Source organism: Liolophura sinensis, chromosome 1 (assembly GCF_032854445.1).
Source record: "Liolophura sinensis isolate JHLJ2023 chromosome 1, CUHK_Ljap_v2, whole genome shotgun sequence".
Classification (NCBI taxonomy): Eukaryota; Metazoa; Mollusca; class Polyplacophora; order Chitonida; family Chitonidae; genus Liolophura; species Liolophura sinensis.
In genome coordinates, this window is record NC_088295.1 from 17,494,041 (window position 1) to 17,515,985 (window position 21,945).

The 21,945-nt window shown below is 38.7% G+C and overlaps 1 protein-coding gene across 1 annotated transcript; it reads left to right on the forward strand.

The window, feature by feature from the left end:
• Positions 1–197: 197 nt before the first annotated feature.
• Positions 198–21,152, forward strand: LOC135479632 (ubiquitin carboxyl-terminal hydrolase 16-like). The gene is made up of 20 exons (XM_064759528.1): positions 198–331; positions 3,179–3,341; positions 4,721–4,806; positions 4,990–5,151; positions 5,473–5,576; positions 7,383–7,498; positions 7,819–7,964; positions 8,337–8,384; positions 8,772–8,942; positions 10,008–10,144; positions 10,742–10,829; positions 11,023–11,113; positions 11,443–11,531; positions 11,713–11,769; positions 12,387–12,512; positions 15,428–15,605; positions 16,318–16,899; positions 17,289–17,383; positions 17,676–17,762; positions 18,140–21,152. The coding sequence occupies exons 2-20, from the start codon at positions 3,197–3,199 to the stop codon at positions 18,491–18,493; spliced, it is 2,862 nt and encodes a 953-aa protein (XP_064615598.1). The 5' UTR covers positions 198–331; positions 3,179–3,196; the 3' UTR covers positions 18,494–21,152.
• The last annotated feature ends 793 nt before the right edge of the window (positions 21,153–21,945 follow it).

Sequence of the window (21,945 nt, forward strand, 5' to 3'; positions counted from 1 at the left end):
ATTCATATTTCTGGATTCATGAATTTAACTTAAAAATTGTTTAAAGACAGTAAAATTTGAAACTACACAACGAAGTATATACATTTATATTTCATGTATAGATATAATTATCGAAAAAAGAAAAACGTTCGAAAGACATAAATGTGCACATATTTTTCAACAATCGTAAATGGGCACATTTTGGCAAGATGACGGCCACGGAAGTGTGACCACGATTGTACAAACTTTTGCGTCTTGAAGCAGAGCCTTGGAGCAACGACTTGTCATTCTCTTTGCTCAGTACAGACTTTTTTCGTGAAGGAAACAAGGACAAATATTCATTAGGTTAAATGTAAGTGAAGTAATCTTCATGCGATGAGGATTTTTTCCTTCCTCACTGTTGTTGTTGTAATCGATTAGTAAAATGACAATGCTGTCAGTGTAATACCTCTTTCAATCTAATCTCGTTTTGTGATTACGATTAAACTCAGTCATGTTTTTAGCTTTGTAGGAGGCAGTGCAGGTTGCTGTTAATGTTTTTGTGTTGGACTGTTTCTTAGCTTATTTTGAAAAGCTGTTTCTTCAAAGAGCTTATGTCATACTCTCTCGCTCTGCCTCGTGACGTAGCCTACTGAATAACAGCAGCTTTACCACTCCCATTACAATTTTATACGTTTTCGAGTATGATAATTTAAGTGTACCAAATCACAGATGATCTAATGGTTACTGAAATAACCCGTGTACTATCCTAGCTTAAGTAATTAGACGTATGCTGCTAGTACGTCTAAGATAGACTCCAGGGATCAGTTGTTCAGAAGTGTATTAAAGTTAAACAGGGTTAAATCTAAATACAAGTCTCATCATAGTACAAAGTAAATGGCACTGTAGTCTGGACTAAAGTTAATACTGGACTTAAGTCTTAATACTCTTTTGAACAACTCGGCCCAGAGCTAACCACGGAGTATTTTCCAATTCACACTAGGGACCTCATTTGTCGTCATCGGTGGACACAAATTTCAAATTCCGACACCACATTATCCTACAAAATCTACCGGTTTGACATAAAATTCACTGGCCTTGGACCAGGGGACAAGTGCAAAGTTCGAGCTCTGCTGATTAAGAAAGTGTCAGGTAGGAAACGCTACCAGAGCTCTACATGAGGATCGGAAAACACACCTAAAGCATTTTGGGAAGGCACATCTGTTAGATGTATTGTTTGCACTGAGTGTCTAATTCATTAGACTGGTACAAACAGTGCAAGGCAATATCGTATTATAGCACTCCATCTTTTTTTATCAGCTAGTCCTGCCTGGTATCTTGTATTGTATGGCATCCTAAGGAACAGGAGGAAACCCATGTGGGCGCATGATTGGCCACCTTATGTGCATGGTGAAGACTGCGCACACCTTCCTGCTAGCTAAAGGAAAAATGAGCATCGACACTGCTATGTATTAGCCTTGAAATAGCACCCTAAATCCATCTTGAGATACAATTTATGCAGGTAAAAACCCTCTCTGTGGTGCTATAAGAGCGTTGAACTAGTATTACTGACCAAATTGCACTCCGTCGCTAACTCACGATAATTGCCAGCCAATAAATGCTGTTATGGAGAGGGCTGGTGGGATACTGATATGTTTGCATATCGTTGAGACAGAATCACATACTATATATTTGTCGTAATATAGTCCTCATAAACTACGCATTTCTTTAGTACATACTCATCAAAAAATTAACCATGCCCCTTTTCGATCCACAATAGCCCCCAAAATTTCCCTTTTGATGAATGTTTGCCCGTCGTTGAGACAAAATCACCTACTATATATTAGTTATATTGCCTGCCAACAGGCTGCAGATTTCTTTTGCATATACCCCCAAAAAAGTAACCATGCCCCTTTTTCTCTCCACAATGGCCCACAGATAATTCCCTTTTGATGAACGTTTGCACGTCATTGAGGCAGAATCACCTAATGTATATTAGCTGTTATGTTTCTTTTGTATGTACTGCATATACTAGTCTATACTGCAGGAAAGAACACCGGGCGCAGGCATGACTAATTGAGAAAAAATATGTAGGGTGCTGTAACACAGTATTGCCCAGTGCAAGTGTCACTGTGAATTGTAAAATTTAGGTTGCTGTTTTGTTAACGTGATAAAGAATGTGACATCAGGTGATTGAGTGAGTGGTTGGGGTTTAATGCGTACTTAACAATATTTCAGTTATATGACAACGAAGGAATCCTTAGAGTGCATGTAATGCGCCTCCTTGTTGCAGGACAGTGCAGTGCAGGACAGTGCTGCTTCACTGAATCACGCCACCGAAAGCAAGTAAGCCGGCCCGCTCGAGCCATTATACTGATACGGTCAACCAGTCGTTGCACTATCCCCTTCATGTTGAACGCTAAGCGAGGAAGTTACATTTTCCTTTTTTAAGGTCTCGGATGTGACCCAGGATCTACCGCTCCACCAACTGTGTTCATTCATGGAAGAAACTGCTTCACACAATGAGAATTTGTGCAAGCCGGGAATTGAGCAGCAGGCGAAGAATAATGGCCTGCCCAAACAATATTTTGACATTGACCTACTGTTTGGTTCAGGACAAAACTGCCATATAAACAACGTACAGTAGTAACTTTTAATAAAATGGATAGCTGGAACATTTGCTAGATATGTCTTGCACCAACTTTACATTATTTCCATATTTAATTGTGGTCACAATAAAATTGTAATTACAGGGGTATGGTATAGCCAAATCTTCAACAGTCTCTTTGACTGTTTTTTAGTTCTGACTTGACATCAGGTCATGTCTCCCATACTGTGCCCAGGGTAAACAGGGTAAAACCCCGTCAACCAGTTCTTCTGCCAGGGTGAAGCACATACTCATAAATACCCATAACCATAACCATACTTGCACTTGAGAATGATGTTGCATCCTTAAAACCAGCTCCCTGCTGGTATGGCTGGGGCTTTGGTTTGTCGGGTACCTGACAATGGTCAGTGTTCTATCCAGGCTCTGACAGATTTCCTCCCCCTCCATGCAGTTTGTGAAATATTCTTGAGTACAAAATAATTATTAACAATTATGCCTTGAGGATGGTGTTGAGCAACAATCACAGAAATATGTAAGTCAGTTAAGCCATATGCAATAAATCCGTCAATCCATCAGTTTATTATACCAGCTCCATTTTCAATTTTCATCCAGTAGCCACAAGCTCCATCCATGAAAGTGCTGGAGACCACTCCCTCGCCGGCCTTCACCATGGGTAAGAAAAAGCACAAACTACGTAACAACAAGCAGAATGCAGCTGCTGACATTGACCAATCAGAGTCTTCGGATGAGGCAGCAGGCATCGCAGGAGCAACAGGTTAGATACTATGAGTTTTTGACAAAATAAAATGTTTGCTGAAGTATTGCTATAATTTCACAGATCACAGTGCTTCTGATAAATTGTGAAAAACAAACCTGTGACATATTTTGTCGGTCTCAGCAAACCTAGGATAATATGTGACAGGATCAATTTAATAAGTGACTAAGTAGTAATGTTGGGCCCTGTGCATGGTGTGGCAAAGTGTGTCAGATTTAACAAAATGTGGCAAAAAATCAAAAAAAAGGGTGCCAAAGTGTTAAATGTCAAGTTACTAAAACACATTCTGTCCTGTGACCGTGTTAGTGTTTTGCAGCCGTGACTTTAATCTGACATATATAATATAATACAATACAGTATAATATATATATATAATACACGAACTTTTACCAAACTTGCTACAGTTTTTTTATAAAGCATAGAGTTCATTAGAAGGTTGCCAGCCACCTGCACCCTGATACTTCTCTGTAAAAGGAAGGTAGTTGACAGCCAACTGCACCCTGATACTTCTTTCTAAAATTGAGCAGTTGACTGCCTACAGCTACTTTAACCGATCTTCCTATTTCACTTCTCTGGCAGGTAGCTGGATACTTTTCCATGGTAATCTTTTTCTCACAAAGATAATGAAAGCCCTTATAATGCATTGGTGCCGTCTTCCATCTACATGTAATTGTGTACCAAATAACTAGGAGATACAACATGAAGGCTAAACATGCTAAATTCATCCAGATATTGGGGCCACATGCACAAGGGGATTGTAAGCCCAAGTTAATTATAGATTACAAAGATCATGACCATAGTCAGTAATGAGTCCTAACTTGTAATCGCCACCTTCTTGCACAAAGGGATTGTAAGTTATCCTAGGCATAATTTACGATTTACAATCGGGTCTACCCTGTTGTAAATATATGCAATTGCCCCAAAATTAACTGAAAGTACAAATACTTGCCTTAGGTAGAAGATGTTCAATTTAATTGTCTCAAGAACATGTTACACAGGATTTTTTATGTGCTGTTAGCTGTTGAATCATTATGATCTTTGATGTAGAACTCTTTTGAAAATGAAGGCAAGAAAAGGTTATTGACTGAACACTTTCCATTTACACAGACCATATTATATGTACGTGTCAAATTTGGCACACAATTGCAATTGTAACAAAGTAAAGTTAGCGTCACCTTTCATTTGCTTTGTGCAATCAGTATAACTTATTTTTTACAATCAATTGTAAACTCATTTGCAAGCTTACAATTGATTGTAGCTACAATCCATTTTTGCAAGTGAGCCCTGTAATATTAGAAATGCTGTTAACCCTATAAAGACAAAATCTGTAAGTCTGCCATATGAGGTGTTCATAATTTGAAGGTGGTTTTTATTACCAGGTCAAACTTGCCAGCATATTGGTAAGGCTGTCAATTTTAGTGCCATGAGGAAGTCCATTCAGAAGCAGGTTTTTGGGGAGTGTACAGTAAGTATGGTTCTTCCTTGGGTCATTCTATTTGAAATGGGTTACCTCTAAGTCTTTACTAGTGATTTGCTTATACACACTTTGCTCATCTCCTGACCATAGATATTAGTGTTTACATGCATTTCTGTATCAGTAAGTGTGGTCAGTTGTCATGACATTTCCACCTCTCATTTTCTCCTTCAGAGCTGTACCAGAGAAGCTCTAAGTGGCAAGAAAAGCGAGAAGCAAAGTACATCCCCTTTTTTGGCTGAGGGAGACCCCATTCCCACGAGCTCGTCTACAGACGATCTCTTCACAGATGAGTCCGAACCAATCACATGGGTGTGCCTTCAGTGTGGTCATCAGGTACAGGGTTTAAGATATTCATATGACTACAGTATAAACAAATTGTATTGTCTCTTCATCCCTGATTAGATGATTGAAGGGAACTCTTGACATGTTTGGTTGTATATATATTTATATTTTGATGAACATAAAAAAAAATGGAAAAGCAAAAGGAATAAGTCTGATATATTGTAGATAAATTTTGTGTTGAATCACACATACTGTAAACCTGTGTGGAACTTGCAAAATACAGATGTCTGTTTTTAAACCTTCATAAACACTGCTCCTTTGATAGAATGAAATCATTAGATGTTACCATGCTAATTCTGATTTGCTCTTTAGGGCTGTGATAGAAACTCTCAGGACAAACATTCTCTCCGCCACCATGAAACCCCCCACTCCAGCAGCCATGCCATTGTCATCAACACTACCTCCTGGGCTGCCTGGTATGTCCCCATGCTAAAACTGTGCTTTTTGCATTAAGATTATCCTTGTCAGTTATTAGCTGTGCATACGTTTGTCTGTGCGTCTGTCAAACTTTTTATAGTGAACAACATACATGTATCTTTATAAACAGCTTTTACATACTTACTGCCACTCTGCACATGGCTCCTATCAACCAGCTTGAATTCCTTGGCCATCACATATGTTGTTGAGAACTAGATACCTTGAGTAGTTTTCAATCCATCAACAGGGGTTAGCATGCCAGCCCAGCTCAATGACCCAGGAGCCCCTCTCACCAATGTGGTCACTGTGAGTTCAAGTCCAGCTCATGCTGGCTTCCTCTCTAGCTGTACGTGGGCCTTACTGGTTTCCTCCAACCACAATGCTGGTCGCCGTCATATAAGTGAAATTTTCTGGAGTACGGCGTAAACACCAGTTAAATAAATACATAAATTGATACTTAAACGATACATGAAATGTCAGTCCATTATGTTTTTACTAAATCAATAGCTTGAAGTCAACAAACAATTGGATTCATTTCAATCTAATATGAATGCCTTGTTTTTATTGGCCGTCACTCAGTTTCTCTTTTTCTTCAGTTTCTCAAAACTAGCAGCTATTCATAAATCAATTTGTGTCATAGTAACACAATGATAGGTGACCTGTGGGCTGTAGGGCATGTCATTATTTGTTTTGCTGGTTTCATGTACATGTGATGTATTCTCAACAATCATACAAGCATCTTTACCTGAAACGTGAACATAAAGTCAGCCACTAAAGCTGACCTAATTAATAAAGTAGTACTCCAGAAATGTTCTAAAAATATTTTTAAAATTCTACACTGCTTATCAACAAAATAAATAGCAAACATTCAGCAGTACCAGTTTGCCTTGTTATAGCTATCTAGAGTGACATCACAAAAGCTAGGAGCTCTCCCATACCATCGTTCTTAAACAATGTGACAATAAGAAAGTACAAATAAAACACCTGATACCCAAGCAAAGAATATTAGCTCTGTTCAATTTTCAAAGGACCGATGTTTCTTTTAGTTGACGCTCAGTCAGGGTGATGTTCATGGACACAACCGACTTCAGGGAATTTACGGAATATAGAAGGATCTTTTGATTCATAACTGACCTTTTCATTTAGATTTTGGGAAGATATTTTCATAATAAATCTGACTGTGCTAAGGCAAAATAATGCAAAGTCACAATATTTTCTTTCGAGCAATGACTTCCCAGCTCAGCGGGACAAGTTACTGCAGTCTCCTGACCAACGTGTATGCATTGTGACACAGGCAGATGTTCTTAATTGCCTGCTCATAAATGTGTGGTTTAAAGTACATCAGGTAAACATTTAAACTAACCGCAAAAGCCAATTAATTGCGTCGATATCTGTCTATCCACTATAAGAAACCACACTGACAATTGAGAGCCAATAGGTTTTTTGATGTGACAGCCAATGATCATGTGATGCTTTCTGCACTAGTGATTGGCCAAGTTCGTATGGGCTTCTACAACATGGTTACTCAAAGTGAATTGTTCTCATCAGTATCGTATCTCCAATGCTGAACTTCGTCTTCTCAGCTTTCAAAACTTTACAGAATTCTTTTACATATTTTTCTGTGATAACTGTGTTCTATATCATTTTTTGTATACATATATAGTGGCAGACTTTATGTTCACTTTAAACAATATTTTATTAAAACAGATGAACTGGTGGCATGATTGCATATACATGTCCTGAAATTATATTTGAAAATTGTTGTATTGTTGGATCAGAATAATGATATGTTTGCGTTGTTTCAGGTGTTACGACTGTGATGATGAAGTTTGTATAGATGGTAGCAAGCGCCTAAGAGAGTGTGTAGAATTTTTGCGTAAAACAGCTGGTGTGCCCCCATCAGAAGCCTCTGTACATCCTGGTGAGTAGTCAGTGGTGGGACTTTCGTAGGAAACTTATCATATCATATGGACTGTGAACAGGTGAATGAGCTCTTTAATGTTATTTGATAAGTTCTAGTTGGTAGTTTTATTTACCTGTACAATTGATAGATGTTTGATAGAAGTTGAAGTCACTATCAGTCTACATGTAACCTGGAATGTTTGAATAAACTACAAATAAGAATAAACTGCTGTAAAAAATGGAGAGGACACATCATGTCTTTCAACAATGATTATGTGATTGTCTCAATTAACACATGTCTACCATTCACTTAAATTCTCACCTGTATGTACTTATCAGGTCGTAAAGGCCAGGTAGCCGGACCCAGTGTGCCTGAGCAGCAACACCAGCAGCAGCATCATCAACAAGGTGTGATTGGCAGAAGCCGGTCTGGCTCAGGAAAAGCAGGGACAGGCCAGTCTATAGCCTTGTGTCAGAAAGTCAAGGTACACCTATGATCACTGTCCGTTATAATAAACAGCTTACCTGCGGCAGTTTACAAGAGTTCTGTTTGCTGGCGTGAATTGTGCTGCTCAGGTTTTATGAAATCTGTATAAACTAGATACAAATTTACCAGCATTCCGTATGAATGGCGATTTGACATGATCCTCTAGTCTTTATATATTTGTCGAGCAGTAAGTGAGGTCTGTATGATTTTACAGACGGTGACATGTAAGAACATGGTAAGGAATGAATCGTTGCTGTGGTGAATTGGTTTCATTTTTGTTTTTTTTTGTTCTCGAATAGGATTTTAAAACGTATTAGTTTTAAATATTCATGGGCATTACATTTACTGAGTGACTTATTTTCATTGGCAGGGCTTAAGTAACCTAGGAAATACATGTTTCTTCAATGCTGTGATGCAGGTAAGTAGGAGATTGATTAGCTGTTTACACTATTAGTTGATAAGCTATTTATACTATTATCAATTTTTCGTCTATTTAAGGTTACTTGGCTAGACATTATAAGACTTTTAGTTTAGTATGTAAGAAACATGTTTCTGTTTTGAGTTATTTATAATGGCCTGTAATAGTCCATATTTTATGTTTTTCACTATCAGAACAACTTCATTGGCAAGAGAAGCAACCATAATGTGTCCATAAGACACATTCATGTTTGTATGTATACTGTACATACCACCATAACAATGGTCGCTGTCATCTAAGTGAAATATTCTCGAGTACAGCATAAAGCACTAATCAAAAAAATATCTGTACATGTAATTTACGTTGTAAATACATTATTGTGACCAGGTGGTATGTCAGACACCCAGCTTTGAGCAGCTGATAGGTGACCGAGGGAAGAAGGGGCGCATGTTGACACTGCCTGGCCACCAGGTGGACGCAGAGATGGAACAGTGGAGCAGCAGTAGCAGCAGCAGTTCTGAAGATGAATTTAAAGATGCGGATATTGATAAAAATTTGGTATGTGAAGTAAGTTCTATGTGATGAATGGTGTAATTCAAGGCTTTTGGTAGGACAGTTCGCCTTGGATAAATTACCACATTCGCCAAACAGATGAGTATTAACGGAGCCTCATATGTTGATATTTTTTCTGTATCCCTGTGGAGTCCCGGACGATCTGGCGCAGGATGCATTAGCCAGTAACTCTTAATGAAACATCAGACAAATAAACTGCACAACACTGCGAGTTGAAAATGACTAACTAGCAGCTCAAACAAGGCAGTAATTTTCTCTAAAGGGTTCCTCCCGGGCTCTGCCCAGTTTCCTCCCACCATAATGTTGGCCGCCATCATATAAGTGAAATATTCTTGAGTACAGTGTAAAACACCACTCAAATAAATAAAATAAATTTTCCCTAAAGATTGCCAAAGGCCCGAAGCATGGTACTCTTTGTGTGACCCATGATGCCGTTTTTCGGCTACACAGCGGCAAAGCGTCAGTGAAGCACGTATTGGCTGAAGTACCGACATTAATTCAAGAAAAGTTTGTCCTTAATGCTCCTCATACTGATCAAGTTGTTTTACCAACTGACTTGTGAAAATATTCCCCTTTGAGACAAAGCATCAGGCATACACCTCCCTGGCATAACTTGATATGGTGAAAAACACCAGTAAATAAATTCCTCAAGCATTGAATGATTTTTTTTGCCACTTCACCAGTATGTTTTCTGTCTTCATAAATATTGAATTGTGGAAATAATAAGTTCACCTTTCTAAAGTGGATATTGGCTTTAATGCAGTTCACCTGATAAAATGGTTAATAAGCTATACCCATATAGGCATGCCTCTACTGACTATAGTCCAAGGCAGATTGTCCACAGCTCTCATGTAGTACATTTTACTATGTTACCAGTTTTCCCACAAAGCATGATAACAAGTGAAGGAATAGAGAGTCAGCATATCAATATGGAAACATATTCTCCTCCAGCACTAACCAGCCACCACCACCCGCTGCCACCACCCAACCCCTAACCCCCATAACCTGATGATTAGGTCTCACCTGTAATTTTCTCTCTCTCTGTCACAGTCCCCAATAGATGTTGTGTTACCTGACGTGGGCAGTCTAACACAGGCTGTACTCTCCTTTCTTCATGAGATGAACAACACATCGGGCAAGAGTGGAACTGTCACACCCAGTGCCTTATTTGGCCAAGTTTGTAAAAAGTAAGCATCAGTGTAGATTTAGCAGTATCTATAACTGGTTTACCACAAACCCAACACATAAGGTTTTTGTCTTATAAAATATGTTTTGTTACATGTATTACCAGTTACAGTAAATTCTGGTCTTGTGGGCTGCACAGCTCTGTATATACCCTGATTCCTTAACTTTTTACCGTCTTAAAGATCAACTTTTCAGTGCAATTCATGCACATTTTTAGTTTGATTTTGCAGACAAAACTACATTGGTTAGATTAGCCAGGTTCAGTGTTTCACAAAAAAGTATGATTTTGTCAGTATATACAGAATATGCTGAAATAAACTAATTGCAAACGTACGGAATGGGTGAAGAATCACAATAGACTTGTACGTGGTTTTACCCATTCAGTCAAGCGTGCACAGATTTCATGTTTAAAAACATCTACACCAGGATTTGCTACTTTATAGCCCCTTAGTCAGATACTGGGGCGAAAAAAGCCCTAGTGTTTATATTTCCTTTGCCTCTTTACCTGTTTTAGTTTTAGAAACTACAAAAAAGCAGGTCAAACATCACTAAATGCTGTCTCATTTAAACAATATTACCCTGTGTTTGATTGAATTCAGAGCTCCTCGTTTCCGTGGTTACCAGCAGCAGGACAGCCATGAGCTGTTGCGTTATCTTCTGGACAGCATGAAGACAGAGGAGATAAAGGTGGGTTATGCATGAAAATCAGATCCATTTGGTGATGAAAATCAAACTGTTATCATTTTGCAAAGTACATACACTGACCTTCTTAAAATTCTGAGACTTTATATAACATTTTAACTGAAATTTATTTGGGTTACACCACAGCCCATTGTAGTGTGAAAACATACTAATGTGTGTTGGAACCTTTGTCTTTCAGAGAGGTCGCACAGGGATCTTGAAGTTTTTCAAACTTTCAGAGAACTCCAATCCTAAAAAGATTGACAGCTGTACAAGAATGAAAGTGAAAGGTATAGAAAATATCAAAATGCAATAATGAGCCATTCTTTTTTTTGTTTTTTTTTGTTTTTTTTTTCCATGGAAAAACGCCAACAAATATGTCTTCTTCTGGAAAGCTGAAGTACATGTGTATTTTAAGTGGTTTCTAAAATAATACCCGGTCATTGAAATTGACTTTGCTGTTGCTTTAGATTTGTTTAAAATTAAGATACAGTACGTGACAGTATGATGTGTTGTCTGTGTTCCCATAATCCTAATCTTTCATTTAGCTAATCTTTATACCTGCTCAGTACAACCCTTAATTATATAGAGATTAGTAACTAAGTGTGTTATATTGTAGAGTATGGAAGACAGGCTAAGGTGACATTTGTGGACCAGGTGTTTGGTGGCCAGCTGATCAGCACAGTTGTGTGTGGAGAGTGTAATTATGTAAGCACATATGTCATTTGGTCGTCTTGTTTCAGAACTTCATGTTGGGAATCTGTGGGAGGGGAATCACTCATGTGTAACTTGAAATGAACAAAGTAAGATTCCTGTCTGACATGCATGAATACATGTATCTCGATCATGTATTCATGATTCATATACATTTTTGCATTTTATGTTACAGGTATCTCAAATTTTCGAACCATTCCTTGATTTATCTCTATCCATAACAGAAGAAAAGGTAAGTTTCTCAATAATATGTGATTTATCATGATTCATCAAAATGGTGACAGATTTCCAATTTCAAACTATGAGGTTGTTGATCAATGAGGACGCAAAGTTTGATTCCAGCTCTTGCCGTTTTGGTTTCAGTTTTAAGTCAAGAGAGGGGCCTCCGTGGCCGAGGAAGGCAGTAGGGCGGGGGGGGGGGGGGGTATCACACCAGAGCAGCACAATGACCAAGGAGCCTCTCACCAGTGCAGTCACTGTGAGTTCGTCAGGCTCATGCTGGCTTCCTGACCAGCCGTGCAGGGGAAGGTCTGCAAGCAACCTGCGGATGGTAGCGCGTTCCCTGAGAGCTCTGCCCGGTTTCCTCTCACCATAATGTTGGCCACAGCTGTATAAGTGAAGTATTATTGAGTACGGCGTAAAACACAAATCAAATAAGTGAAGAGATTTGTCAGGTAGTTTGTGGGCAGTTTACTCAAGGCACTTCAGTTACACATAAACTTCAAAACCACCATTTAAATGAAAAATTCTCGAGCATTAATCAATCAGTGATGTTCACCCTAGAACAAGTTTCTAGAACACTGCTGTCAGAGCTTTTAGTATTTGTATACAATTTGTTTGGTTTTTCAGCCACATCGTCCAAATCTGGGAATACTTGGAAAGAAGCAGTCAATCCCTGATCTGCCTAGCTCTGCACCCAAACCTAACAAATACCAGGAGAAGAAGCTAAAGAAGCAGGCGAGGAGAGATGCAAAGGTGAGTGATTTGGTCATGTGTTCACAGAGATGAAGTGTTAAGACTGCTTAAAGGATTAGTGTCCAGATTTAACTACTTGTCGTAAGTATAAAGATTATAACCTGTTTAACAGTATGTTAGCAGGAGGGCCTCTGAGAAACATAATAATGACTTTAAATCCACCAAAAACAGTAGACTGCCCTAGCTGATCTCCAGCCATCCGACCAGTACGGCTCAGCGGGTGTTGTCATAGATGACCAACCCAAGCCTAGCTAGTCTAAATAACCGTGGAATTGGTATCAAAACGATGTCATTTTCAAGGTGGATTTTAGCTACGCAAAAGCATATGTGCTGCCGTGTCACGTTGAACCAATAGTGGATGATGTTGACGTTCTGATCTATCTCTCGGACATCTCCACCCAGACTTTTCCGGGATTCCGATTTTTAAGACGTTGAATTTGATCTTTGTCCGTACATTTCCATCACACTGGTAAACTAGGTATAGCTTTATCCTGTTTTACACTGTACATTAGGTGTGTTAATCTTAAGATTTAATATTTATTTACTAGTCTTTCCCACTTTCCGCTTCACAATAAATATCAATCTATTCCCTGAGGGATTCTAAATTTATACCTACATGTATATGAGAAGACCACTAATGGGACATGTTATTATGGACATTCAGATTAGCCTATATACACTGCGTCCCAGAAGTTGCGCACCATCCTGATGTGGCTAATAAACTAACTACAAGAAAGAGTTGAATTAGTTTTTATGTTTGAAAGAGATGGGGCAACACACTGCTCTGTAGCTCAAGCATTCAACCTCAAGCTGGATGGTGGGCGACCTCTGGGACACCCTGTATATGCCTATAGGGTCCTGTAGATGTGTACAATATAAATACATGTACATGTACAGTGTGGACATCGGCGTTACTGTACAAACAAATGTACAAACAGATCTATCAGTTTTCAGTTCAGGTAATGGTATTTTATAACTACTGGGTGCAGGTGCTGTTTTGGAAATTCAACACTATTCCTGTCGTAGTTTTCAGCTGTACAATAACGAGAACAATTGTGGTGGTACAAAATCTTTCCATCCTGTGCTGTAAATCCATGCCTTCGTGAGGGCCAAATCGTCTGGAAACTAACTCCAGGGTTCTTTCGACAGTCCGTCCCTACTTTCATATGCAGACGAGCAACCATTTCATACACAAGTTTGATTTGCTTGTTGCTACTTTTGTAGCTTGTTTAGCACTTGAACTAAATGGCGAAGCTCTGACAGCTGATAAAGGCTGGACTTGTATGATGTAATTGGGTGGAGACTAACAAGTGTTAATCAGCCTCACTATGTAGTGATTTTCAGTGATATAATTAATCACATTAATATACCTTTTTAAAGTATTTTTTTACACTCAGTTTAACAATATATACAGGCATAACTAATTATGAATAAATAGGAAGTCTGGACACTAATCTTTTAAGATTGATGACCATTGACATGGCACCATTGCTCTGGTCCTCGTGAAAAATATGTTTGTTTGGGATGAACCCGATGGGATCTCCAAAGAAGGTTGGTGCTCCATAGTTTTTGTTGGACTTTGGAATTTCTTGTGTTATTCTTCTTTCAGTGTTATTTCCTTTAACTGCATGTCTCTTTAAAAACAGATCTTTGCCGAAGGACTTTATTTTTTATGTTACCCACAGCAAGAAATTTTGGTTTGGTGTATTAGGACTCTGGACAAATTCAAGGGACAAATGTGGCCTGAAATATCATAGATTGTTTGTTCTAGAATAGAAATGTACATTATTGTTTGTGTAACAGTTGTATCTCTAATTTAACTGGAGTGCCTCCATGGCTGAGTTGGCTAGCATGCTAGCATGGCACAGTGACCCAGGAACCTCCCACCAATGTGGTCACTCTGAGTTCAAGTCCAGCTCATGCTCTTTCTCTCTGGCTGTACGTAGGAAACACTTGCAGCAACCTGCGGATGGTTGTGGTGTTTCCCCGTTTTCTCACACCATAATGCCAGCCGCCATCGTATAAGTGAAATATTCTTGAGTACGGCGTAAAACAATCAAATAAATAAATATAATCATAACTAATGTAATTGAACATCTGTCTTGACCACAGTAAAGTTTAAAGCTAAGCATATGACGTCTGCTACAGCTGGAAATAAACAAACAACTGGCATAAACAAATTTGTCTATTGACGACACAAGGAAGTAAGCTTGGACAAGTACATATGACATCTTTTCTCTGTATGGCAGAGCTTCAAGCAACCTTCTTGTTTTAAAATGGACTGAACACATAGGTTGGCTTTCGCATAGCTATGCGAAACAGTCTGAGATACTTTACAAATATTTGTTACTCTGTGACGCCTAAATATGATTTGAGGACTGCTTTGGTGACCTAATGGCTAGATTGTTCGCCTTGAAATCAAGAGACCCAGGTGGGGTCATACCAAAGACTTCAAAAATGGGAATGTTGCTGCCTCGCTGGGCACTAATCACTAAGAGGTTAAAGCAAGGGAGCAGGACTGGTTGGCATATAATGGGTATAATGTGTGGAGTGTCATATCTGGTGTCATCAGTTTGACACTTCAGTGTCGGCAGCACTTTGTCCTCCTTATCATATGACTGAAAAATTGTTAAGCAGGACATAAAACCCTTAGCATACATACATAAATATGATTTGATTATTTTTTGGATAATTAGGTATGCCTTCATAAGTTGTTAAATCCCATGGTACCAACCTGTTTTATGATTTCGGATGTATTTTGTTATTGTCTGTAAAGATACTGACCGATGTTGGAAGTGATGTGAGTCGTAGATCTTCTTGAAAGATGTGGAATGATATATGTGAGTATTGGTGCTGTTTTTGTTTTAATAGACCATCAGCCTTTTGTTAGGGAAATGTTTCACTCTTCATTTCAGCGCAAACAGAAAACTTCAAAAAACAAGGTGGTCCCTCTGGGAGAATTTCAGTCCACAACTGAAGGAGAGGTGGCTTTGGAAAACTCTGTTGCTGGGGAAGAGCACAAGGATGGGGTGTCAGGGAAGGATGTAGAGAATGGGGACGGCTCCCTGGACAGTGACCTGGAGGATACCTCAGGTCAGTCTTCCATCGGTCATTTACCTAATTGTGCCATGCCACCTAAAAATGTGGTGGTTGTCTTTATAATTTTGAAGTCTACATAAAGTAATTAAACCATATTATAAATTTTAACAGATGTGTCCATTAGAGTTCTTTTGTTGTAAAGCCAGACCCACACTTATTTACAACCTTTTCTGTTCTGTCTTTGTTACTGGCCCGAATAGCACAGTTGGTAGAGCGGTAGATCTGGGATCAATCCTGGGTCGAGTCACACCTAAGACTTTAAAAGTGGAAGTTGTAATTTCCTCACTTGGCGTTCAGCATGAAGGGGATAGTGCAACGACTGGTTGACCCGTATCAGTATAATGGCTCGGGCTGGGCGGCTTACTTACCTTTGGTAAGTCATCTCAGTGAAGCAGCACTAGATAAAAGAGCGGTGGAAATCCGCCCTGCAACAAGGAGGCACATTACATGCACCCTAAGGATTCCTTCGTCGTCATATGACTGAAAAATTGTTGAGCATGACATTAAACCCCAAGCACTAACTCACTCACTCTGTCTTTGGGAAAGGCTTGAATTAATTCACTGTTTGAGAAAGACTTGTAACTGCAGAATATTGTAACAGATGTTTGAAACAGAATGTGAGCTATTGGGCTTGGCAGTTGAGAAATCTTGCTATGTTTAGAACTTGTAACTCAGTTGTAAAACTGAAGTTCTGTTTGTTGTACAGATGCTGATGTGGAGGATAATGTGGACACAGACAACATAAAGACAGTGGGGGAGATGGTGAGCTCTGGTGTAGACTGTACTGGTGCAGGGGAGGGGGTGAACCACAGGGCAGAGAACGGGCAGGGAGAAGGGAGTGGGGCCACAGGCACACTGACAGATGTCACTCAGCAGCTAAGCACACTAAGCCTGCAGGAAATAGGGGAGACAACTGCAAAGAGGGAGGTGAACGGCGAGTCTGTACCCCAGATAAATGGTGTGGATAGCAGCGTGTCAGAGGACACAGGAGTTTGCCTGGCAGGGGTAGAGAATGGATGTCTTCCTATCAGTACGTCATGCCAGGACAACCACGTGGAGGTCACTAATGGGGACTGTCAGCCTGCCCCTCAGACACGGCCATCCAAGGATGAGGTGAAGAAGGAGGCCCGTCAGCGGTCCATGGCCACCCTAGGGCTGAGGTACCAACCCCTCCCCCGAGAGTGCTCTGTCATGTCTTCCCTTCATCATTTCACATCAGCTGAACTCCTAACTGGCAATAACAAGTTTGGCTGTGAAAAGTGCACCAAAAAGCAGAAGGCAGCAAAAGGTGAGCCCCCTGAGTTGGCTATAGCGTATCATTAGGTGGGTTTGGACAAGCATTTGTTTAGCCAGTGTCATTCCATATACAGATATATGCACATCTTGTACCAGGAGTGCACCATGACACTCTTCATGAAAAGGTTGAATCTGAGAGTGTTTAACTATTAATTCTGAAATTAGATGCATTTTTTTTTATTTTTTTTAAATTCTGAAATGTCAATCCTGCTTGTATTTTAGTTGTTTCATTTGATCAATTGCTTATGAGGGTTATGAGAGACAAACGTTTAATTAACATGAGTCGGACATGGTTTGGTTGAATTGGAATTAATAACTGTTCATACAGACAATAATGATTGCTGTGAATGACTACTTTATGGTGATCGTTTTTCTAAACAGGTAAATCTGAGATGGTGTACAGAAACGCCAGTAAGCATTACCTGATCTTCTCCCCACCTGCTGTTCTCACCTTACACTTCAAGCGTTTTGAACAGGTGAGTGGATTTAATATTCATTTTGATGTGTTTTAAAGATGTGTATATCTGCAATATCATGTTTCTATTAGAAATGACACTTGAGAAGAATTACATGTTTTTGTATCACTGTTATTTGTCATCAGTCAGTTTTTTTTGAACGACCCAAACAAGAATATAATTATTCAACAGTTAATTTGTGTCAGTTGGGTTTTTTCTTCAGTCACTCATGTATGTATAAATGTATAAAACACATTTTCATCTTCACTGGCTTATTCTAGAGGAGTCTGATATCATTTATGTTCTGATTCAGATTGGGTACAACTCCCGCAAGGTTAACAGTCATGTGGACTTCACGTTTCTGCTAGATTTATCTCCCTTTTGCAGCTCCCTCTGTCAGGTAATCTTGCATACCTCAGACTCCTGATGTGTTACACTGGTTAAATGGAATAACCAACACTTAACATTGTATAATCCAATGCATGATTAATTATTTGTATATTTAGGACCCACCTGATTGGAAAAAACTCATTAAGAATTTAATATCCATTCTCAAGGTTGCCACAGCGATAACAAGAACTACATAGTCAATAATAAATGCTCAGACTTAAGTTTTTGTTTTGAAATATTTTTGGCGGGCAAGTGTAATCAAGTGTTTTGCTCTCCATCACAATATGTACTCAGAGTTCTTTTCTTACCACTAGCTTTTGGACGACTTTTTTTCTGACTCTATCTTTGGATGACCTTTTTCTGACTCTCGCTTTTGTTTACTTTCAGGGCCGACGTAAGGACCAGAAGAAGATCCTGTACTCTCTGTACGGTGTTGTGGAGCACAGTGGTAGGCTTAATGGCGGCCATTACACAGCATACGTCAAAGTACGGCCTAACATTGGCCTCATTACGGACTTCCTACAAACGTATGCTTCTCACCCAAGGGAGCTAATTCAGCGGTACTCAGAACATTACTTGAATGGCATATCAGAATCCTCAGAGGACAGTGGTGATGGAAGTGAAGGGCTAGTCCCGCCAGGTCGCTGGTATCACATCAGTGACAACCGGGTGAGCGAGGTGCCGGAGACAAGTGTACAGACAGCTCAGGCCTATCTTCTGTTCTATGAGAGAGTCTGTTAGGTACTTGTTGTTCAAAGCCAGCTTGCATCAGCGAAGATGCTGATTGTTTCCTGTATCTGACAGCCAGGTTATAGACACAAATCACATACTAGCTGGTACATAAACAACAAACTTGATCCACTCTTACATAACTTTGTAAATCAGTGTCTTGCAATTTTTCCTGTAAATCATGTTATAAGAGTGTAGCCTAAACAGATGTTCTTTTAAAAGACAAAATATATCCATGAAAGTTTTTGTAGTGCTTCTTAGGCCAAGTCAAGTAGTTTTGAAGTTTGGTTCCATTGTTATCTGCATTCTCCCTTTTTATTGCTGGTGTCACATTCCAGGTTACAGTTTATCCTTGTCAAGGACATTGTGACCTTGTAGAATGTGAGTGGCCTGCGTTATTAGACACAAGTACACAGAATAAGGTTTTAGTTGTTGTAAATCTTGTTGGAAAAAGTGTGTGTTCATTTGCTGTGCTCTTTCAACAATAACTTCATTCTCATTTCTTGTGTTTTGGCCAAAAATCTTGTCTTAAAAGTCGGCACACCAGTTGTTGATTATTTACCTTCAGATAATATTCATTCCAAATGTTAAACATAGACATTACTGATAAAGCATTTTTAATTCAGAAGGAAAATAATCAGAATGTGATTTGTACTGAATTCCGATGTCTTCACCATTTATGGTAGAGAGCATCATTTGTTAGATCAGTGTGTAAAGTACATGTACCCAGTGTATGCTGTGTTGAAGGTACGTTAAAGTCTCAGATATTCACAGAAATACTCAACAAATAATTACACACACTCAACACTGAATACATTTTTTAAGAAAGACAGAGCTTACAGACATGTTCTGATTACTAAAGCAAGTGATGTTTTCCTGTCGCTTTTTACAGAGACTGACAAAATTACTTCACGTGTTTTCCCCACATTGTTTCACAGTTGGACCTGAATACTAATTATGATTATTTGTAGGTGATAGCCTGCTACCTGCTCACATCAATTGCTTTATTCACAGGATGTATTGTAGGTTTCACAACAAACAGTCTCCTTATAGGTGTAGGTTTTACGAATTGTAGTGTCCATTTGGCTTTTTTTTTTTCTTTTTTTTTTTTTTTCTTCAAAATGTTACATGTATTTCCATGAACAGGGATCTTTCCCTTTGTTAGACTGCATGATTTGTAATTTAATTAAAGAAACGTGATCAGGTATGTTTAAGTGTTAAGAGACATATGTATTAAATTCAGATAATAACTGATAAGGGTGTAGCTTCACTTGGTCATCTTGTGGAAATGATTTATTTCATTATACAGATGTATTTGATATATGATGTATTGTACAGTTATCCGTACAAAAGCCTTTATACTGCTGAATAAACCTGCACAGGCTAAGTAATGGATATACACACCTATACACTTCTATGTATATATTACTGATCTTAAATTTATTAAACCATTACAAAGAATTTTGTATTTGAGGATATTTAATGTTACAGGTAACATCAACATGTACCTGTGTGTCAGATGTACATCACCTTATGAAGACTTCTCTATCAACACCATTTCTAGGTGTACAATACATGTAAATCTGATAAAGTGTGCCTGCACATTTACTCTCTGAATACACCATTACAACCTTTATCTTATGAATTATGCCTGTTTTACTATGTGCCATTTGTTTCACTCCTTCCTTGTTTGTTGTTTTTGTTCTCATTATTTTGTTTTGACCTCACTTGTGATATTCTTGTCATATTTATGAGGTTTTGTTGTTTATATTTGTTTCATTACATGACTAGCAGCTATGTTGTTGAAGATTGTTATGTAAAGGTAGTACAAAGTTTAGTACACAGGTAAAACAGTTTGACCCTAACTGTATTCAGATCTCCGGTAGCTGTTAGGGTCATGCAGTCACATTTATTACATGCTTGAAAAAATTAACATGCACACAAACAATTAATGCTGTAAAGCTCAGGAACTGTTTCTGTGAAAAGATTTTCGATGTAAAATTCTGCGCTTTTGTTTAGGTTAAACCATCAGACTTACAAATTTGAACTTGCCTGATAACCTCAGTTCCTGGGGAATGATGATGTGGGGAGAAAAAATTATGCTGTGTGATGATAAAGTAAAATCCGGTATTCATGTACATTTACACATGTACTGGCATATCATTTGCAGTATTACTTATATACCTATATACAGAGATAGTATAATTGTACCATACTTGCTTGGGAATGCTTTATAGTCCATAGTGGCTGATGTATATATTCAAAATTTAAGTCAACAAAATCAAAGTGCTCATGTTCATAATAAACAAACCTTAAACACGACTCCTGATAGATTTAAAAAGCAGCCACTCTGATGGGGGTGGGGGGGGCGTGAATCATGGCTACTGGTATGCTAATAGTTTTGTTGACTACAGTGCAAGCTGTTGTCTTCTGCAAATTCACATGCCACTGATGCCAGCATACAAAGGAGCTGCTGTGTTTTGGGGTTTACAGACAAAAATTAATTAGGGGAATTCTCAGGTGACATTTCAAGAATGGAACTGGAATAAAACTACAGATAGTTCCCAATCTCATTACATTCAATGTCTTATTATTTTGAGTGTGTAAAGGTTTACGTTTGTAACCAAGAACATACTGTTGCTGTACAGAACTCTAAATAAAGCACACTATTGTTGACTGGTTTTGTACATGTGACCTTTGTCTTTTTCATATTTTCAAAGTCATTTTTTTTTTTTTTTAGAAAAATCAAAGAACATCTATCATGTTACACGGCGCAATCATCTGGAGGCAAGATATGGCTGCAATGTTGCCAAAGTGGCGTTAAACCCATTCATTCAGTCATATAGGCATTTGTAGGATGTACGACATGTAATACAAAAAACATTTAGTGTGAGTTCAAATCCAGCTCGTGTACATGTAGGAACATCTGCCAACAACCTGCTGATGGTTGTGGTTCATTTGTGAAGACCATACCAGTCTGTGATTTAATACCACTCTCATTAATTGCGTGTTGCGACTTAATAAGCCAGTCAGTGGTTAGCACTAGTTCATTTACATTGAATTAACATTCATGTTTATTTTGAACAATATCTAATTTTGTTGAAATAATGAGATCTCATCGTTTAATTTAACTGAACTTCAGTATGATTCATAGAACTGTCAACTGTTGTTTCTGTTCAGTGAAACCTGGCAGCCGCAAGCGTGAAGTCTGGTACGTTTAGAAGAACCGTTACCTATTGGAGTACTGTTAACATGGCATGCTATTGCGATCCACAGTACTCCAATATGGCTACTACAAGTAGGTCATGCAAGCCCTCTATTCAGGACTGCCAAAGCTCATGAACATGACTATATATATATATTTATTAACTAGGCCTAGGCTGCTGTTTATTCGGGATATCAACCAAGAAGACTGATAATGGGAGGAGTTTAAATCAAAAGTATTTGTAGTCTTATTATTTCTG

Bases quoted from the DNA above. Each gene is read 5' to 3' on its own strand.
- LOC135479632 (XM_064759528.1), top strand. From the start codon at position 3,197: ATGAAAGTGCTGGAGACCACTCCCTCGCCGGCCTTCACCATGGGTAAG. The intron at 11,770-12,386 runs GTAAGTTTCTCA...TTGGTTTTTCAG, and splicing joins TATCCATAACAGAAGAAAAG to CCACATCGTCCAAATCTGGG. The intron at 15,606-16,317 runs GTCAGTCTTCCA...TTTGTTGTACAG, and splicing joins TGACCTGGAGGATACCTCAG to ATGCTGATGTGGAGGATAAT.